The sequence below is a fragment of the Catharus ustulatus genome, chromosome W, assembly GCF_009819885.2.
Source record: "Catharus ustulatus isolate bCatUst1 chromosome W, bCatUst1.pri.v2, whole genome shotgun sequence".
Classification (NCBI taxonomy): Eukaryota; Metazoa; Chordata; class Aves; order Passeriformes; family Turdidae; genus Catharus; species Catharus ustulatus.
The window spans coordinates 2,372,220-2,392,672 of record NC_046261.2 but is presented as its reverse complement, the minus strand read 5'-3'; the positions used below and the strand labels follow the sequence as shown (position 1 = coordinate 2,392,672).

At 44.1% G+C, this 20,453-nt stretch overlaps 1 protein-coding gene and 1 non-coding gene across 6 annotated transcripts in view; both read left to right on the top strand.

The window, feature by feature from the left end:
- Window positions 1-20,453, top strand: part of LOC117005092 (ubiquitin-associated protein 2-like) — a 222,010-nt gene that overhangs the window by 125,060 nt on the left and 76,497 nt on the right. For 3 of the 5 annotated variants that reach the window (XM_033076363.1, XM_033076366.1, XM_033076362.1), the window contains exons 13-19: window positions 150-424; window positions 1,485-1,663; window positions 4,127-4,334; window positions 5,518-5,557; window positions 13,022-13,205; window positions 17,656-17,722; window positions 19,834-20,020. In XM_033076363.1, coding sequence (XP_032932254.1) covers window positions 150-424; window positions 1,485-1,663; window positions 4,127-4,334; window positions 5,518-5,557; window positions 13,022-13,205; window positions 17,656-17,722; window positions 19,834-20,020 — 1,140 coding nt within the window. The remainder of the gene's footprint in view (window positions 1-149; window positions 425-1,484; window positions 1,664-4,126; window positions 4,335-5,517; window positions 5,558-13,021; window positions 13,206-17,655; window positions 17,723-19,833; window positions 20,021-20,453) is intronic. The other 2 variants (XM_033076365.1, XM_033076364.1) reach the window with 1 other exon arrangement.
- Window positions 1,094-1,176, top strand: LOC117005107. The gene has a single exon (XR_004419775.1). It is a non-coding gene; the product is annotated as a small nucleolar RNA SNORD121A (small nucleolar RNA).

Below are 20,453 nucleotides of genomic sequence, written 5' to 3'. Positions count from 1 at the left end.
GTGTGATGTCTGAAAGAGACTTGCATGCTCTATAAAATCATAGCTGTCCAGTGTGTCAGGTCACCTAGATTGTTTCATAAAGGGTAGAAGCATGAAGAACAGACTTCAATGCTTTAATTTTGATGTTTCTTTTTCCCAACACTGACCAGACTTGAAATCGCAGCCTCAACCATCCCCAGTTCTAATCCATCTCACCCAGCGACAGCAACAACAAATGCAGACAGCCCCTGTTCCTCCTCCTGGGCTGGACTCCTTCTCCTCCCAGGTAAAACTCCATGAGTCATCACCAGTAGACACCTCTACTGCAGTTAGCAAAATGTTACAGCTCCCCACTATATCTATGGATAACCAGGAAGTGACTACCCACCAAACCCAGCAGAAGCAGATAAAACCACCAAAACGGAGGATAACTCCAGCATCCAAGGTAGGTAATTGAGTTTGTCCTTAGTAAACATATAAGCATACAAAAGCTTGTATCAGCAATAGTATGGCCAGCAGGACCAGGGAAACAGTTGTCCCTCTGTACTTGGTACTGGTGAGGCCACACCTCAAGTTCTGTGTCCAGTTCTGGGCCCCTCAATTCAGGAAGGATATTGAGGTTCTGAAGCAAGTCCAGAGAAGGGTAATGAAGCTGGTGAAGGGGCTGGGAGGGCTTAGCCTAGAGAAAAGGAGGCTTGGGGGAACCTTCTTCCTCTCTACATCTAACTGACAGAAGAATGGAGCCAGGCAGGGGTCGGTCTCTTCTCCCAGGTAACAATTGACAAGAAAAGAGGAAATTACCTCAAATTATGCTCAGGGAGGTTTAGATAGGATATTAGGAAAGATTTCTTTACAGAAAGAGTGATCAAACTTTGGAACAGACTGCCCAGGAAGGTGGTGGAGTCACCATCCTTGGAGGTATTTAAAAAACATGTAGATGTGGTGCTTAGAGATATGGTTTAGTTGTGGACCTAGATTAATGGTAGGACTTGATCTTAAGGGTCTTTTCCAACCTTAATGGTTCTATATATAAGTTTCTAGGAAGAAGGAGAGCAAAGACCATGGTCTGTTTCTTGTTTATAAAGCAGGAAATTCAAAACTGAATAGTTTTTAGGTTCAAAATACAGTGATGTCTTTTCCAAGCATATATATAATTGTTCTGTGTGGAAAATGACTGTTGTTATGTGATTTTTGGATTGACTTATTAGCCACAAGATGAATATTGGCTGAGGGGGATGATCACAGATGACACTTTGATATGGTAGAATAGTATGGCTTTCTCTTTCAGCTCCAGATCAGGGCACAGAATCAATGAATTAATTTCAGGTTACAAGAATGTAGTTAATTTATGTAAAGGGGGGAGTTGTCACAGATCTAGTTAGCAGCAATGGCTGAGCCAGTAACTGAAAAAGTCTGTAGTTAAGGGACAAGACTGTCAGTTACTTATATCTTTAATACAGATAGTGCATGCAAAAGAATTATGTTGGGTTTTTTCCTCCTTTAAGATTCCTGCCTCTGCAGTGGAGATGCCTGGATCAGCAGATGTGACAGGATTAAATGTTCAATTTGGAGCTTTGGAGTTTGGATCAGAGCCTACACTCACAGAATTTGGATCAACTTCAAGCAGTGAGAACACCAGCCAGGCAACCAACAATAGCTTGTACTCAAAATCTGTCAAGTATGTGTGAGTACCCCTCTTGCATTCTTGCGTGTCTTCTTTAAGGGGTCAAGTTTGTGCCGAAAACATCAAGGCACAATTGCCATGTAATGAGAGGGGGAAATATGATGACATGTAAGGTGAATGTGTACCCAGGTGGCCAAGAAGGTCAATGGCATCCTGGCCTGTATCAGAAATAGTATAGCCAGCAGGGCCAGGGAAATGATTCTTCCCCTGTACTTGGCACTGGTGAGATCACACCTCAAGTCCTGTGTCCAGTTCTGGACCCTGCAGTTCAGGAAGAACATTGAGGTGCTGGAGTGAGTCCAGAGAAGGGCAACAGAACTGGTGAAGCGTCTGGAGTGCATGTCCTATGAGGAACAGCTGAGGGGGATGTTTAGCCTGGAGGAGGCTCGGAGGGGACCTTCTCACTCTACAACTCCCTGACAGGAGGGTGGAGCCAGGTGGGGGTTGGGCTCTGCTCCCAGGGAACAAGGGACAGGACAAGGACACAGTCTTAAGCTTCAACAGGGGAGATTCAGGTTGGTCATTAGGAGGAATTTCTTCCCAGAAAGGGCAATTAAACATTGAAATGGGCTGCCCAGGATGGTGGTAGAGTCACTGTCCCTGCAGGTGTTTAAGGAAAGACTGGATGTGGCACTTAGTACCAAGGTCTGGTTGACAAGGTACTTTTTGGTTATAGGTTGGACTCAATGATCTCAGAGGTCTTTTTCAACCTAATTGATTCTGTGAAGTGTTTTCTATGAATGACATCTTAAACAATAAATTTATTTTCTAATTACAATTAAAATCTCCCTGGATGGGTCAATGTGAAGCTGGAGATGACATGAATGTATATGACCTTATAATTAAGCTACTCTGCTTTTTGGTCCATGAGAGATGATCTTTTTACCATATATGTGTATTAGTAGATTGGCACCAGATTACAAATCTGATGCTTCTATGGGATGAGAAAAGAAGTCAGTCTTTCATTGTGCATAACCTCTTACTGAAATAGTAAAATGGCCAATGATAAATGCCAACATACTAGTAACCCATTTTTTCTTCCTTATTCATTCAAAAATTGGCTTCAGTAAGACATTTCCCAAAGTTAAATCAGAAATATTATTAAAAATGGACTTTCACATTGATTTCTAACTCTGTAAGCTAAAAAAAAAAGCTGTTTAGAAAGTAAAATGATCCTGCAGGTTTTAAAATATTTTTCCTCTTTGCATAGTTCTGTTAGACTGCTACTTTAATGACAGAATTCAGTTGTTAAAAGAGACTGCGTTTCTCATCATATACCAGACTTTACGGATCTACTAGTTTAAAAAAAGAGTTTATGTTCATTAATATATCCTTTGAGAACGTGAAAATACCATGACCAAAAAAATTGCTTTTGTGTAAACTTGTTTTGGTTGGGCTGGCAGGAGGAAGATGAATGGTGCTTAGTGCAACTGATGGTTTTGAAGCAGTGATTACTGGGGACCAAAGTAAAATTACAGTAATTTCACGATTACAAGCCGCACCATTTTGACCAAAGTTTTGGTGGAAACCCGGAAGTGCAACTAGTAATCCGGGGCGGCTAATATATTAACAAAAATGTGATATCTGCCCTTACCTGGTACCGTGCCGGTCCTGTCCCGAGCAAAAATGGTTTGAAATCCATGGTTTCCCGGTGTTCCAACGATGAACCAATCAGAGAACAGCTTATTGCCTCCCTGTGGATGACGGCTTTACTGAGGGGCGGGGGGTGTTATTGGGGTGAGTTACCTCGGCAGTTTGATAAAAGTGTGTGATATTTCTCTGTATTTTTTTAAGTGTTTTCAGTCTTGTGTGGCTGCGCGGCTGGCTGGGCTCACGCGGAGGAGGGGGGCGCTGGGCTCGCGCGGAGGAGGGGGGTGCTGGGCTCACGCGGATGAGGGGGGTGACTGTGCCGGCACGGAGGAGCGGCTCCGCTCTGAGCTCAACTGCCTGCCCGCGTGGCTGAGCGGCTGTTTAAAGGCAACACGGATCTGTTGGGAATGCTCGCAAAATGACCACACTATTGTTCGTGTCTTTTTCGGCTTGTAAATAAAGCTTGCAGGGTATACTGCTGCAGCTATTGTCTGTGTCTTTTTTCACTTGGAAATAATGTTTCCAAGGTCAGCACCTGCAGTAAGCCCCGGCAATCCCGCGATTCTGTTACTAAATGACGACTTTGTGAAAGTTCGCCGCGAACGAAAATGTGGCTAATTGGGTGCGGCTTGTGTGTTGACAAAGACATGAACGTTGCCGACACACCGGAAGTGCGGCTTATACTCTGTGTGGCTTGTAATCGTGAAATTACTGTATATGTTTTTTTCTCATTATTAGATTTTCTAGTATAAATACTGTAGATTTGACTGCATGTTTAGGGTAGTTCTAGATAACTATATAGGAGCTGATATTTTCACAAAGGTATTTGAGATGTAACTTGCCATGTTGATAAATAATTTTTTTTTTTTTCAGTGATCCTTTGAATACCTCTCTGCCAATATCCAGTACAGTGCAGGAGTCCACCTACACAGCCTCTGCCGTCAGCTCTTCCAGTCTGATCTGCTCATCTCGGAGCACTAGCCCAGTAACACCTTCCTCCCATGAGCAGACTTCTGTACTTAGTAGGATAGTGTACCAAAGCTCCATGGCTCCATCTGAACCAACCCCTGTTGCAGCTACAGTGAGTGAAATTCTGAAATAAGACTTTGAAAAAAGGGAAATATACTTATCGGTGTTAGACTTGTATTACCCAGAGATGTTAATATTTTAACCAAGCCAAGTGGTATTTTTGATTACCAAGTCCACTCTGTTGTTTTTTCTTTTCCTATTTTGTAGCCATTTCTTGTATATGGGATATAAGAGTCTCTGATTTTACGGGTTTTGACATCTTAAATTGCTGTTTGACCTTTATTCTTAGTAACGTTAAACATTCTAGTTGAGTTTCCTTCCCTGAAGCTTAATTTTAAAAAAAGGAACTATCTCTGTATGTAAATATCAGTCATGGTATTTTACCGCAACTTGACCATTTCTATCCAAAGGTATATTATTTATTAAATTAATATGACACCTAGAAAATGGATCCCAAACTGTTTGTGACCCTTCCAGCATTACTCTTTTGTTGGATTTAAACAGCAGTTGAAATTAATTTCATCTTTTATTTTAAAAAGCATAAGGAGAGATCTAATCTAGGACAGACAGAGTCTCAGGAGATATTCAGAAACACCTACTCTATTTGTATATGGAATGTAGGTTTGTTTTAAGAGAATTTGTTTTATCAAATATTTCAGGAACTTGTGAGAGTTTGTAAGTTGATTTACTCCTGACCTTTGTTATGTAATGGCTCAGTCACACTTGTCTTCTGCACTAGCTCATATTTACTGGTGAGGATCAAGCATAGACTATCCACTTCTGTGCTCCAACGTTATCCAAAAAACAACTGGTGCCTCTCAAGTCTTATCTTTCAATGGAAAAAAATTGGCATCTGTGTAACTTGGATAGTTAAAATTTTGAGTTGCATTAGATCAAAAGCACAACCATTTCCTATATGTTATAGCAATTCTTTCTTCCATATCGGTGTGAACCTGAAGTTTATCTTATATATAGTAGATGGGATGGTTTCCTGCTGATGGGTGTATTGTGGGCAGTATATGGAATTCTGTATGTTCAGTACACCTCACACTTGCGAGAACTTTATTATGTGGTTTTGTTAAAGGCTATAAAAAAAGTTAATTTTCTGTCTTTTTGGTCTTTCAATTTAGAATGAATATAGAATTTTGCATGAAACATGTTCTGTGTGTAGTTTGGTCTGAAAATTTAATATTCCTCTTTGATAATTTATTAATCCATTTCTCCTTTGTTTACAGAACGGGCACAGCAGTGTTAGAACACAGGCAACTCTTGACAGTAAGTTTACAAAGCTTGGTTGTGCACAGGGCTTTCTGGTCTTTCCTTACTACTTGCTGTGTGCACAACTGTAGCAGTGATGTCTGGTTTAAGGTTTTATATTGTTTTCACTGACGATTTTATTACTTACAGTAGTTTCACGAATACAAGCCGCACGGATTATAAGCCGCACTTCCGGTGCCTCGACAATGTTGCTGTCTTTGTCAATAGATAAGCCGCACCCCGAATATTAGCCGCACTTTCGTTCGTCACGAGAATCCGTGCGCAGCTTTCACAAATTGGCCAATTAGTAACAGGATCGCGGCATAGCGGGGTTTACTGGCTCGGGGCGGGGCCAGGCAGGCTCGGCCCGCTCATGGTTGCCGACGGGGCCGGGTGGCCCAGCTCAGCGCCACGGCTCGGCGGGGCTGGCCGGGTGGTGCTGCCGCCGCCGCCGGGCTCACTGGCCCCCCTCTCCCGTCAGCACCGCCCCGCTGCCGCGTTCGCTCGCCCTGCCGGCAGGGCTGCCGCCGCCGCCGGGCTCGCTGGCCCCCCTCTCCCGTCAGCACCGCCCCGCTGCCGCGTTCGCTCGCCCGGCTGGCAGGGCTGCCGCCGCCGCTGCCGGGCTCGCCGGCCGCCCCGCGCCGCGTTCGCTAGCCCTGCCGGCAGGGCTGCCGCCGCCGCCGCCGGGCTCGCCGGCCACCCCGCGCCGCGTTCGCTCGCCCGGCCGGCGGGCTGCCACCGCCGCCGGGCTCGCCGGCCGCCCCCTCCCGTCTGCACCGCCGCCGCGTTTCCTCGCCCTGGCCAGCACTGCAGGCCCCCGCACCGCCGGGCTCCCCCACGCTGCTGGCCCCGATTCTGCTGGGCTTCTCCCGCTGCCAGGCAGCCCCACCCGTCGGCCTTCCTGCTTCTGCCATGCTCCCCTGCACTGCTAGCCCCAGTTCTCCCGGGCTCCCCCGCCCTGCTGACCCGGGCTCTGCCGCCCCCCTGCCCCGCCCTGCTGGCTCAGGCTCTGCCGCCCGCCCCCCACACTGCTGGCCCCGCCTCTGCCAGGCTTTCCCACCTCTGCCGGGGCCGGCCGGGCTCCAGCTTGGCTTGGGGCTGCCGCGGGCTCTCACTTCCGTGTTGGCAACTTTTAGAATTTTGTTAATGTATTAGCAACCCCGGAATATTGGCCGCACTTCCGGGTTTCCACCAAAATTTTGGTCAAATTGGTGCGACTTGTATTCGTGAAATTACTGTACTCTTTTGAGTTTATTATGTATTTCCATAGGATATACTACTTGCTACTTGACTAAAACTGAAGTGTGAAAGCAGCTCTATTAAATCTACAAACCTAAGCACTCTTAGAATTAAAGAAGCTGATTTGCTCCTGCTTTTTCTTTTGAATTTATCTGCCAAAATTAGTAGAAAATAAAAATATATAAAATTTAAAATTAGTATAACAATTATTAGTAATTCTTCCAATTCTCAGTTGGAAAGCTGTGAATAGCATTTCGCTATAATGACACAAAGACACATTATCTGAATGCACCTCTCATTGGGTGTAGTTCTACTTGTGCCCTGTGGGGAATAAGAGTTACTAACATACTTCCTCTGTCAGGTACCTTGCTCCCTTGCAGTGGAGTAAGAATAACATAATACTGGCTCTGATACAGGCATTACTGTTATCTTCATTTTGGCCAGGCTCTAATGTGGTATTTTACTTGTAATATCCCTACATCTCTATTCCTGGAGTTAAAATAATTAAGTTAAATTCTAGTATTCGGTCTTCTGACCTTTATGTGATGCTCTGTGGAAATTTTCAAGGACAACAGTGTGAATTAAGATCTTTTATAATTCCAACACTTTAAGTCTGTCTTCCTCTTGAGTATCTCTTCAGGTAGGTCACTAATAGGGCAGACTGGGGTTTTTTTATACTTCTGAGTAGAAAGAAGTTGGGCATTCAAACCTATAAACAATGTTTTGTTAGTGCTAAGTTAAATTTAAATGAGCAGGAGTGTATATGCCCAAAGAGTTACCACTTTAAAGATTGTTATATGTAAAAACAACTTTTCAAGTTGAAACGTTTTTTGTTCTTGTGTACAGAATTAATGAACAATGTATGAAATTCACCACAGGACTTGTATTTTTTGCTATGGAAAAAAAAGATCTGAGAATTCCTAATATTTTTGTAATTATTCTGTAACAGCTTTTTTAGTCCCGTTTTCTGAGCCGGTTCCCCTTTGAGAACACAGTAATTTCACGATTATAAGCTGCACCATTTTGACTAAAATTTTGGTCCGAACCCAGAAGTGCGGCTTGTAATCCGGAGCGGCTTATATATGGACAATGTTCTGAAAGTTGCCAACCCGTGAGAGAGAGCCTGCAGCAGCCCCAAGCCAAGCTGGAGCCTGGCCGGCCCCGGCAGAGGCGGTGGGGCTGGCAGAGGCGGGCCTGGCCGGCAGAGAGGCGGGCCGGCAGAGAGGCCGGGAAGCCCAGCAGAGAGGCGGGCCAGGCCAGCAGAGAGGCGGGCCGGCAGAGAGGCAGGCTGGCAGAGAGACTGGGAAGCCCGGCAGAGAGGCTGGCCGGCCTGGCAGCGTTGGAGGGGCCAGCAGAGGCAGGGAAGCCTGGCAGAGCCGGAGCCAGCAGCGCTGGCCAGGGTGTGCAAACGCAGTGGCAGCGGTGCAGGCGTCGGGCGGGGGTGAACGAGCCCGGCAGCGGTGGCAGTGGCGGCCGGCCTCGAGCGGCCCCGCTGAGCGGCAGCGCCGAGCTGGGCCACCTGGCCCCGTTGGCAGCCCTGAGCGGGCCGAGCCCGCCCGACCCCAAGCCAAACCAGTAAACCCCACAATCCTGTTACTATTTGGCAACTCTGTGAAAGTTGCACGGGGATCCTCACTGCGAACGAAAGTGCGGCTTACAATCCGGTGCAACTTATATATGGAGGAAAAATGAAACTTTGCCGACACCTCGGAAGTGCGGCTTATACTCAGTGCGGCTTGTAATCGTGAAATTACTGTACTTTTGGTCTTTTCTGTATCTCAAGCACATAAACTGGAATCAGTCTTCTTCCATGTATCTATTTCACAAATCCAAACTATTACATAATTCTCTCTTTTTAATATTTGAAAGTACTGACATTTTCCCTTCTGTGTGTGCTGATAATATACTTAGTTCATAGAATGGTTTCAGTTGGAAGGGATTTCAATTCTAGTTCCAACCCCCTGCCATAGGCAGGGACACCTTCCACTAGACCAGGTTGCTCTAAGCCCCATCCAGCCTGGCCCAGAACACCTCCAGAGATAAGGCAGCCACAGCTTCTCTGGGCAGCTTGTGCCAAGGCCTCACCACCCTCACAGGGAAGAATTTCTTCCTAATATCTAATCTAAACCTTCCTTCTTTCAGTTTAAAGCCATTCCTCTCTGTCCTGTCACTCCATGCCCTTGTGAAAAGTCCCTTTCCAGCTCTCTTGGAACCCCTTTAGGTACTGGAAGGCTACTACAAGGTCTCCCTGGAGCCTTCTCTTATTCAAGGTAAACAATTCCAACTCTCTTAGACTGTCTTCACAGGAGAGGTGTTCCAGCCCTCAGATCATCATCTTGTCCCTATTCTGGACTCACTCCATCACGTCTACCTCCTTCTTAAGTTGGGGCCTCCAGAGGTGGACACAGTACTCCAGATGGGAGTCTCATGAGAGCAGAGTAGAGGGGCAGAATCCCCTCCCCTCAACCTACTGGTCACACTGCTTTTGATGCAGCCCAGGATAAAATTGACTTTCTGGACTGCAAGTGCACATTGCTGGTTTATATTAACTTTTTCATTCACCAAGACCCCCAAGTAATTCTCCCCAGGGCTATTTTCGATCCATTCTTCACCCACCTTGTATTTGTGCTTGGGATTTCCCTGACCCAGGTGCAGGACCTTGCACTTGGACTTTTTGAACTACATGAAGTTTGCACAGGCCCACCTGTCAAGGTCACTCTGGATGGTATCCCTTCCAGTGTGTCAACTGTACCACACAACTTGGTCTCTTCAGGAAACTTGCAGAGGGTGCACTCAATCCCCCTGTCCATGTCACTGACAGAGATGTTAAACAGCACTGGTCCCAACACCAACCCCTGAGGAATACCACTTGTCACTTGTCTCCACTTGGACATTGAGGCCTTGACTGCAGCTCTTTGAGTGCGACCATCCAGCCACCTCCTTATGCACAGCATGGTGCACCCATCAAATCCATGTGTCTTGGGTTGCAATGCAGGATGTAACCAAAAGTATGTATTCTGTTGAAACCAAGTAACCAGGTGGAGCGGTGTTCTTTATTTTTTCCATGACCTATCCTCCCTCCAGAGAGGTGTTTTCTGTTAATGGACCATTGAGTCCCACTGCATGACTGATAAAATTACAACATCCCATTGTGAGATTTCACGCCCAGGGGGAGACGCCAAGCATTCCTACCTAGATAAAATCTGATGTTTGGAACACCACTGTCAGCCTTTTCTCGCTGGATTCCCAGAAGAAAACCAGACCCCTCTACATCATCACTGGACCTTTGGAGAAAACTACACCCTTTTACAGGACCACTGCTTCAACAGAATCCCATCTGTCACTCCAGGAGGACTGCAGTCACCATTTAATCAGACTGCTACCAACACCCTGACTGACAAGGTGTCAGGTTGTATTCTGACTGTGTTTTTGTACGACTGCTTTTTATTTTAATTTTCTTTTTAAGTTGTAGGTTGGTTGTTTTTTCTTATATTTACACATACTAGTAAAGAACTGTTATTCTTATTCCCATATCTTTACTTGAGAGTGCATTAATTTCAAAATTATAATAATTTGGAGGGAGGGGGTTTACATCTGCCATTTCAAAGAAGGCTCCTGCCTTTCTTAGTAGACATCTGTGTCTCAAACCGATACACCATGTCTGTCCAGTTTAGATACAAGGATGTAGTATGGGGCAGTGCCAATTGCTTTGCACGATTCTAGGTAGATTATTTCAGTTGCTCTTCTCTCATCCACCACATTTCCCGTTTTCAGTCTGTGGGAAATTCACTGGATTGCCATTACTTCTCAAATATGATGGATAGTGGCTTAGCCACTTCCTCTGCCAGTTCCCTCCAGACCCACAGATGTGTCTCTTTAGGTCCCATGGATTTCAGGTTCCTTAAATGGTTTTGAACCTGATCTATAGAATTTTCTTCCCTGTTGTCAGTTACCCTCATGCTTATTGCCAAGGCCAAGACTTCTTTATTTCTGTTTGTATAGCAATCCAGCAATCTGACTTGGGTGATTTAGCGAGGAAAGCAAACCAGTAGCTTGAACAAACTGTGATGTGTACCTTCTGAGTGTATATGTGAATTTTCTTTTGTGACCATTCTAAGATTGTCTTTACATGTGTTATAGATAATAACTGAATTAAGTCGAATTAAATAACAAAACAGCAATTTTTATTTTTTGCGACTGAAAATATGGTCATGGGAAGCCACAAGCGAAAACACGACAACGCTGAGCCCGGGGTCGGCACTGGGTGGACACACACGCTGATCTGACCTCTACCGCATCAGACCCCCCCCCCCCCGTGTTCACACACTGCCATCTTGGAGAGTCCAGCTTTATATAGTTTTTTCTGGTCTGAGGCGAGAGTTTCCTTTGTTTCTGCTGCAGATTCTCATATTTAGATTAAATCATTTTTCTGGTGCTGCTCTGTACAAAGAACTTTCCTGCATGCTGATGAAGGCTGTGTCTGTTCCATATTGATGTGTAATGAAGTGCTGTCTTTTCACTTGTGGGGACTATAGGAGGTGATTGGTACTTTGGCAGGTATTTTATCAATGATCTCTTCCTGCTTGTTTTGGAGATCGCAGGCTAGGTCTGTTGATATGCTAATTACGGCTGTTGTCTATGGCCCTGGGTGCTTGGTGTTTAAGAGGTTCTTTTTATTCTATTTTATTTTATACAACCTTTTTATATAAAACACGAATTATAACAACATATATTACACATGCATTGCAAGTTAGTGATGATCCACTGGTTAGTGATCTCTGATGTGCTATGGAAATATGGCCCAGCAGAAGTCAGAGCTCAACTCTGTTGCTTTTATTGGTGAGTGAGTGCCTCTAATTATATTATCTTCAGAGAACAAGAAATAAGTGTAGAAACAACTGAGTATTCTGTTGGGCAGTAGAGTTGTTCAGTGTCTTAGTATAGTGATCCTTTGGAAATGTATATCTGTGGTAAACAAGTTCTACTCTGTGTACCTGAAAAAGCACTATTCATGCTTAAAGCTTTTTGTTATCTAGGTCACATAAAGTTAGACAATATTTGACAACTCTTTAGCCATCAAAAGTGCTTAATGCTTGTAAGAGTCGGTCCGAAGATTGCTTGATTCTACCTCACAATGATCGTCAGAGACTGAGACGCTGAGACCCCTACCACTCACTTTGGGCAGGAGCCACCGAGTCTGGCCAAGGCGGATGTTTGCCAATGGACTGTGTTCAGGTGTGTGCTGTACTGTCACGGTGTGCTGTGTCCTAGCAGGTGCAGGCTGAACCGTACTTTCTGCAGCTGAGCAATAGGCCTCACACACAATAGTCCATAAATCTCCCCACCTTTTGGCCAGCGACCCCTTGCCTTGAAATGGACTATAAAATTATCACTCTCAGAAGAGATTTTTGAGACTTCTTTCTCCCCACGGATGGAAGACATCGCCGGATGATCCGAGGACATCCCATCTGTTGGTAGCTATTCCCACTATTCTCTCTGTCTCTGTCTCTCTCTCTCTCTCTCTACTTCGTCATCTTTATCTCTCTCCCTCTTACCACTACCCCAAAACTGAGTTGTTTGCCCTCAATAAACTGCTTTGCTGCTTGCTGCTGAACAAAACCTTAGTCTCTTGCTGTTGTTTTTTGCACCCTGTGGTCAAACAAACCATCACAACCCCCGCTCAGGTTGTGCAGACCGTGACAATGCTGTACCCAGTTGTGACCTTTTGTCATAGCTTCTTTTATTCTGCTGAATTAAGCATCTGACTCAGTTCTCTGAACTGATAAGTCATATGTGCTCTTGTATACCAGCGATCCAAGTCTTAAACATCAAAGGTGCTGTGTAGGTTGCAGTGAAGAAGCAGAGCTTTAGGTAGAAGCAGATTTATACACCACAAATGACTTCTCTTTGTGGAACCAAATGCAAGGAATTTTAAAGTGAGGATTGACTTGTGAGCAAAAGGTACTAATCCAGATAGTGGGAGATAAAGCGCAGAAGACTAGTTTGCTACACATATAGCATTGAAAATTGTAAATCTACTGTAGGTGAAGAGCCTAAAGGGAAAAAATGGTAATGTTGCTGTTTGAATTTTCAATAATAGCCTGTTTCTTGATACTATTATTGGTTCTTAATGGTCAGGTTTTTGTAAACCGAGGGGGAAACAGTGTTGTGTTCCTGAATCCAGACTGGGATGTCAAGTATGCTGGCATTTGTCTTTGAATGTCTCTTTTTAATTTGTTGCAGCTACTTCATCAGTTCCTGCACTTAAGACAGAGCCTTCTCCCTCACTACCTTCTGCTGGTTCTCTGCCCAACATGGTGTCCACTACTGCTTCACTTCTGCCTTCAGCATCGCAGCACACAGGAGCTTTACCCAGCTTGCCTCAGTCCAGTGATCTGGCCAGCAGCTCACTCTCACAGTTAAGCAGGTACAGTAGGAGTTGTGATAAACTGAAAGGGGTTCATATGTCAGGAAAGGACAGACATAAGGGTGATTGTGTATGGGGCTGTCAGGCACCAGGGTCTCCTTTTCTGACATTAACTAGAATTAGGAGGGAGATTCAGAAGAGGCCAGGATGTTTCTGGTTGCAAAGTATGAGCTCTGGGTCGCCTCTGTTATAAATAATAAAAAGATCAAGCCAAATTAAGAATGATTAAAAGAAGCAATTTTTATTTCACGACCGAAATACGGTCCTCGATAGCCACAATCAAAAAGGACAACGCCGAGCCTGGGATCGGCGCCGGGTGAACACACACAGATCTGAACTCTATCACTTCGAATTCCCCTATGTTAATGAATGTAGTCTCGGTTGTCCTGGTTTTATACAGTTTTGCATATACATGTAGCTTCCTTTCTTTGCATTGGGCTGGACAAAACCATTTCTGGGAAGTCGTGAATTTCGATGAATGCAGATTTTGGCTTACCGAACCAGGTATTGAGATGTAGTTTTCCCTGATGACTCTGGTTATCTTGATTAGCGGTACTTATCAAGTGTTCATCACTTGGGTGTTCCCTGGACTGTCTCTGAAAGAGCCATCTCTGCTGGGGCCATTTCTATTAACTTGCTAATTTAGGTTCTTCGGCTTTGTCACAGCTGCAGTGTTGCAATTCTCGTTAGGCAATCCTTTTTCCTCCCACTGCAGCTTACGTTCTAAAGTTTCCTTTTTTTCTTTATTTATACAAACATGATTTGTTTCACATAAATTACCAACCAACACGAAATATTTTATAACATATATTACACCTCTTAATGACAGAGCAGTTGCTGCCCTGAAGTTTTCATGGTTGTCTTGGTTTAAGACAAGTTAAGAGGTGGACACTTTGAAATAAGTTACCTCCCCTTTAGTTATAACCAATCCCTTTCCACCAATGAGACATGAATATGAGTTGATATAAGTGAAAAAATAACACTTTACTAAAAAACCAAAACAGAAACAAAGCAAACATAATAACAGTAATAGTCACTTGTTACAAAATTGCTGAAATCTTGCAGACTCTCTGGGAACAAGGAGAAATGAAAAAATGGCAGAGTAACCCCTCCCCCAAGATGGCACCCTCCACAGACAGCCATGTGTGGAAAGACAAAGATGGCAGCAGCCCTTCCTCCTCTTTTATCTCTGGTGGTGGCAGCAACTGCATTGGTGAAGGTGGCTGGCACACTGTCAGCTCGAACTTGGTCAAGGGCTAGGACTCGTGGAGGGACTTTGCCTTCCTCTTGGCAGAAGATGGCAAAGCAGTCAGATGGGCAACTCAGACTGGGCCTTCCCATTTCCACTGGGCACTGCTGATGGGCTGGGGCGATTGTATGGAGTAGGGCTGTTCTGTTATTGAAGCTGCAGGCAGGCACTCATGGAATTTACCTTGAGGCAGTCCAGGACCACCTCTCAGAAAAACAAAACTACCTGAGGCAACCCTCTAGGAAAAAAACAAAAGAAACCCAAAGGAGAGCCTCTGCTCACTGGTGCCTTGGCTCTATCTCTCTGCAAGAACAAAGGGAAAAAAGCTACAGCCATGAGGCAAGAGAGAGCTCTGCCTGAGTGCCTCATTCTCAAAAACCTAGGCACCTCCCAGCCCTTGCACAGTTGTTTTCCTGCTGCAGGGTCTTAAAGAGACAGTAACAATTTTGGGCACAGATAACTATGGAATACAATAGCATTTTGGGTTACTCAGGACGGTGGTATAAAAATAACTCTGTTTCAATTTAGCTGACATGATTGAAGCAAGAGCTACTTGATTTCCCCAGTTTGTTTTTCCTACTTTTTCTGCAGTGCCTGCTGTTTGTTTAGTGTTGTATGTTTGAAATTATTCCCTAACAATTTACTTAGTGGCTAATTTTGAAATATCATGTTTTCATTTATATTTCATAAAATTAGAAAATGAAAATGATTCCACAGGGAAAGTGTGTGCCTTTTTCTAAGACATTTCCTCAAGACACTTTGAGATGTCAGATTAGTGTTCCTGGAAGTGCATTTAGCACAGCTTAGCTCATTCACACTGTCTGATTTTTTTTTAGTGCCTGTTACCTGAACTTTGTCCTTGGGCAGGTGACATCCTGAGACTGTGCTGGTTATGTTTTAATACTCACCTTTGTACTGTATTTGTTAATATAAGTAACTAATTTTATGGGCTATCACAGGTTTTTTTTCTGTTTCACAGCTAGGACATAGTCTCTTAATACACTAGTGTTTTCTGTTGAATAAAATGGTAAATGTGTCAAACAACAAGAAATAATTCATTCACATTGAAAACATATCCCCACATTTTTTTGTTGAAAAGCTGTGTACATTGATAGAAATTTTAATCAGAGGATTGATGCTGTTGGTCAGATACAAAGCACCATGAAAGATGACTGTTGAATTCCAAGCACATCTGGCTTGGTTGTGCTGGTGGCTCTTGTCTGTCTCTACCATAGGTCAGATAGTGAATTAAGGCTTTTAGAAGAACTGGGGAGAGTGGACAAAGGAGTGGTTTAAAAATGTATACAGGGCTGAACTGTTTCTTTCCTTGCTGCTTGAAGTGGTGTCATTGTAATTTCTGCAGGCAGAGAATAGTTTTAAAGAGTCAAAGTAAAATTAATCTATGGAACTGCCAAGATTTATTCTGGTCCTGCACCTCAAAGAGCTACCAGAAGTGTTTGCCTTTTAATTAGGGCATATAATTTAGCCTGCAACTTTGCTATGAAAACTACTGTATTTTCTTGTGACTGTTTCCATAGAGGACACTAAAATATTTGCTATGGTTAGGATCTCTCTTGCTTCTGATTTTACATGAGGAGGGGGTTTTTTTTGAGCACCAAACCATACATAGTTTTTATATCTTTGCTTTGTCAGTGTTCAATTTGTTTATAGTGCTGTAAGTTATGTTCTTGACCTTGAATGTAAGGTATAACTTCTGTCACTGTAAATGTTTAAAAAACATTTCAGTTACTTTTCAGGAAGATCTTTGACTTACAGATGTATGTCAGTACTGCTGTTAGTGCCAAAAGTTCACAGGCCTGGTCAGTTAGGAAAAAAAGATGGTGCTAAAGCAGTTGTTTTCTAAAGCAAAGCTATTGCAAATGTTTTTCACCAGAGGAGTCTTTCTTTTCAGATTTTAGAGTGTACGTATAAAACTGAACTAATAGTTCTGCTTCATCTTTTCAAAGAGGAAATTGTTTTTGGTAGGGTGTAGTGGTATGAATTGACCTTGATTAAATTGACAGATTCTGTAGTAGTATGGCTAACTTTTGGGCTTTCACAGATGCTCTTCATTTTTGGGCGGGGTTTTTGAGCCCTGTCTTTTGAGAGTTTCTTCGGGCTTTTGGCAGAGTTATGGGGCAAATACCCTGAAGCTCTAATTGGTTGAACTAATGTAGGTTATGTGAGAAATACCATAATGAGTCAAACCAAAGCACTATTTCACCTAATTAATAATTGTACCCTGTGGCAAGCAGCAGCAGTTGCTTATGGAAAGAATGAGAAACAAGCCATGTGTTTGTGTGCGAGTTCTGGTTTTGGACTTTACATGTCTTAGAGTCATTGCTACATATATCCTGAACCAGCAGGTTTTTTCCTAAAAATATAATAATTTCACAATTATAAGCCACACCTGATTGTAAGCCACACCTCCGGGTGTCAGCAACGTTTAGGTCTTTGTCCATATATGTCGCACCTGATTATCAGCCGCACTTTCGTTCGCAGCGAGGATGCTCGCGCAACTTTCACAAAGTTGCCAATTAGTAACAAAATCGCGGGATTGCGGGGTTTACTGGCTCAACTCGGGGCCGTGGAGGCTTGGATCGGCCCCGCAACCCCCCTGCCAGAGCTGTGCGGGCTTGGATCAGCCCTGCCTTTCCCCCACTGGGGCCATGCGGGCTCGGATCGGCCCCGCTGCCCCCCCACCAGGGCCGTGCGGGCTCGGATCACCTTGAGGCTGCTGCGGGCTCGCACTTCCGGGTTGGCAAATTTCTGAACCTCATCCATATATTGACCGCTCCTGAGTGGAAGCCGCATTTCCGGGTTGGGACCAAAATTTTAGTCAAAATGGTGTGACTTGTAATTGTGAAATTACTGTAATTTAATAAATATAAATGGATGGTGTTTTAGATGTTTCTTTTTAGTAATAGTTGTCTCTGTACTTCATTTTTTTCATTAAACTGTAGTAGGATATTAGTTTAATGGAAAACGTAGGGGTGTGTGTATATGTATCTACACGCGTCTACAATTTTTTTTTATTATTCTACTGTGTGTATATGTGTACACATAGCTATGATTTTCCTTCTTTAACTAATATTCTACTACCTACTCTGTATATATATGTGTGTGTATACACACATAGATATATATTAAAAATGTTTTAGGAAAAAATAATTTTATTAACTCTTTGCAATTTCTTTTTAGCTCCCTTTCCAATCATCAGAGCAGCCTTTCCCCTGCCTCAGTGTTGTCTTCAAGCACATCACATGTGGTAAGTCCTATTTACATTTCCACAGATATTTGGCATATAGTCAGTTAATCTGATGATTAAGACCCTCTCATGTCAGTGTGTTCCAGTATGCTAATAACCAAAACAAGAGCTTTATCTCAGGAAAGGGCTGCCAACTCTCTAGTTGTAAAAAAAGTCTTTACCACTTGAGATTTGTACTAGCTCAGGACTAGCTGTTACAGAGATTTGCAAGTCACACAACTGTAGAGGAAATTTTTGTGCCAACAAGGGGGGGATGGAATATAGAAAGAATTTCTTATAACAAATGTGTTTAAAAAACAAATAAAACTTTAGATGTGGCTGTCTGAAACTGCTCTAAAATATGGACTGTTCGCAGTCTCCACTGGAGAGGTTAGCTGGCAAAGTGCAGGTGATGGAGTGGTACAAGTCATGACAAATGCCTCAAAACAGATGATTTTAGAGTTTACCATATGACATTATTCTCACCTGTGTATTTAATGCCTTTGAGATAAGGCAAATGATAGTGAACACAGTGCTCTAGATGAGGTTACACAAATCAAAGTCACAGAGAGACTGAATTGTTCTGTCTGTACAATCTCGGTTGGGGTGTGCAGATAAATTGCTGCTTTTCTTTATGCCTGAATTTGGTTTGTAATGCTCCACCCCTGCTATATATCTAACTTAAAAATCACACTTATCAAAATGCCCTTGTTTTGGTTGTCAGAGTTCTTTTTGGCTTCTGAGTGTTGATGCTGTTTTGCAGGTGTGATCAGCTTACACCTAAAGCACTATATCGTACTGGATTCAAACCAGGAACTCCTTTATCCTCATGTGTTCCTGTAATGCATTTTGTTTGTGTTTCAGTTTACCACATCGATTCTGTTGTGGGGCACTGCAGTTTTAATCTTTTAAATTCCACAAATGCACTGAGGAAATCACAATAGCAGTGTCCTGTATTTTGAAAACAAACATTGTCTTTTGGAAGAATATAGTTTATTTAACCTAACAAATACTAGCTTAAAGGAATATACAAGCAAAAAGAGCAAGAAATAATGCAAGGGAGTGACATTTGAGTTACTGTGGTATAATTTTGTAATGATATAGCAGTTTGAATTTAACTTTCATGTACAGTAATTTCACGACTATAAGGCGCACCGGATTATAAGGCGTACCTCCGGGAGTCGGCAAACTTTGCAACTTTGTACATTATATAAGGTGCACCGGACTATAAGGCACACTTTTTTTTTGCAGTGAGGATCCGCACCGCGCGCAACAAAGTAACGAATTAGTAACAGAATCATGCAATCGTGGGGTTTACTGGCTTGGTTCGGGGTCGGGTGGACTCGGTGCTGCTTGGGGCTGCCGCTAGTGCCGGGCGCCCGAGCCGCACCACGATGCCGTGAGCCCGAGCTATACTGCTGTGCCGGGAACCTGTGCCACGCCGCTGTGCCAGGAGCCCGTGCCGCGTCGCTGTGCTGGGAACCCGAGCTGCGCCAGGATGCCAGAAGCCTGTTCCGCCCCACGTTGCCGGGCAACTCTGCCGCACGGCGGTGCCGGGCACCTGAGCCATGCCGGGATGCCGGAAGCCCGTTCTGCCCCGCGTTGCTGGGGAACTCTGCCACGCGGCGGTGCCAGGCGCCTGTGCTGCGCCGCGGTGCCGAGTGCCCGTGCAGTGTGGTGGTACCGGGCGCCCGCACTGCGGTGCCGGGATCCTGTGCTGCGCCACGATGCTGGGAGCCCGAACCACTCGGCTGCACCGTGGCACCGCCGGCTCCCCCCACAGCTCTCCTGGCTCGCACTTCCAGATTGGCAAATTTCACAACTTTGTACATTATATAAAGCGCACCGGACTATAAGGTGCACTTCCGGGTTCGGACCAAAATTTTAGTCAAAAGGGTGCGCCTTATAGTTGTGAAATTGCTGTAATAATTTTCTTTGAATACTTCAAAATCACAAGTATGCAACTTAATTGCTTGCCTGATACATAGATAATGCATTATTTTTTACATGTGCTGCTGTTACTTAAAAGATTTTTGGGTTTGATTTTTTGTTTTGTTCCTTCCCCCCCCCCCCCCATCTTTCACTGTGCCTCATTTGCTCTATGATCCTCATTCTCTTTGTCTTCTTTCTAGCACACTAGTGTTGAGAACACAACTTCGCTTCAGCCTTCAACAACTTTTTCAACTACTTCAGCCTCAGCCACTAGCACCACCTCTTCAGTTGTCAGCATGGCAAGCAGTATGAACACTACAGCTAGCCTTGGCCTGAATGTTACCAGTGTGTCTGCTACCACCCGGGCAGCTCCCTTAATGTCTTCAGGTTTGCAATATTAACAATTTATGTGGAGAGACAGAGAACTTCAGTCAACAGGGCTGTCAGTTTAGTATCTTGTCAGCCATAGCTATGCTAAGAAATCCACACTCTTGACTAGCATTTTCAGCATGCTTTGTTTTCTGGGTTATAAAATATAATTTGCTGGGTTTGTGTATTTGTGATATTTGTTAGGACATTATGTGTTGCTTTCAGTGCCTGAGCCCCCAAGAGAGACACAGGCACTCTGTGATTCTTGCAACAAAAGCCCTTTATTGTTTTAAACAACTCCTTTTATAACCTTCTAAATGTTTCTCTGCAAGCACTCCGATTGGTTGAAAGTTTGTCTGTCCAGCCTCCTCTTGACCAATTTTGGCTTCTGCAACCAGGCAGGAATCCATCTGACCACCCCGTCTTTTCTAGATTTTTCCCCAGTGGGTTG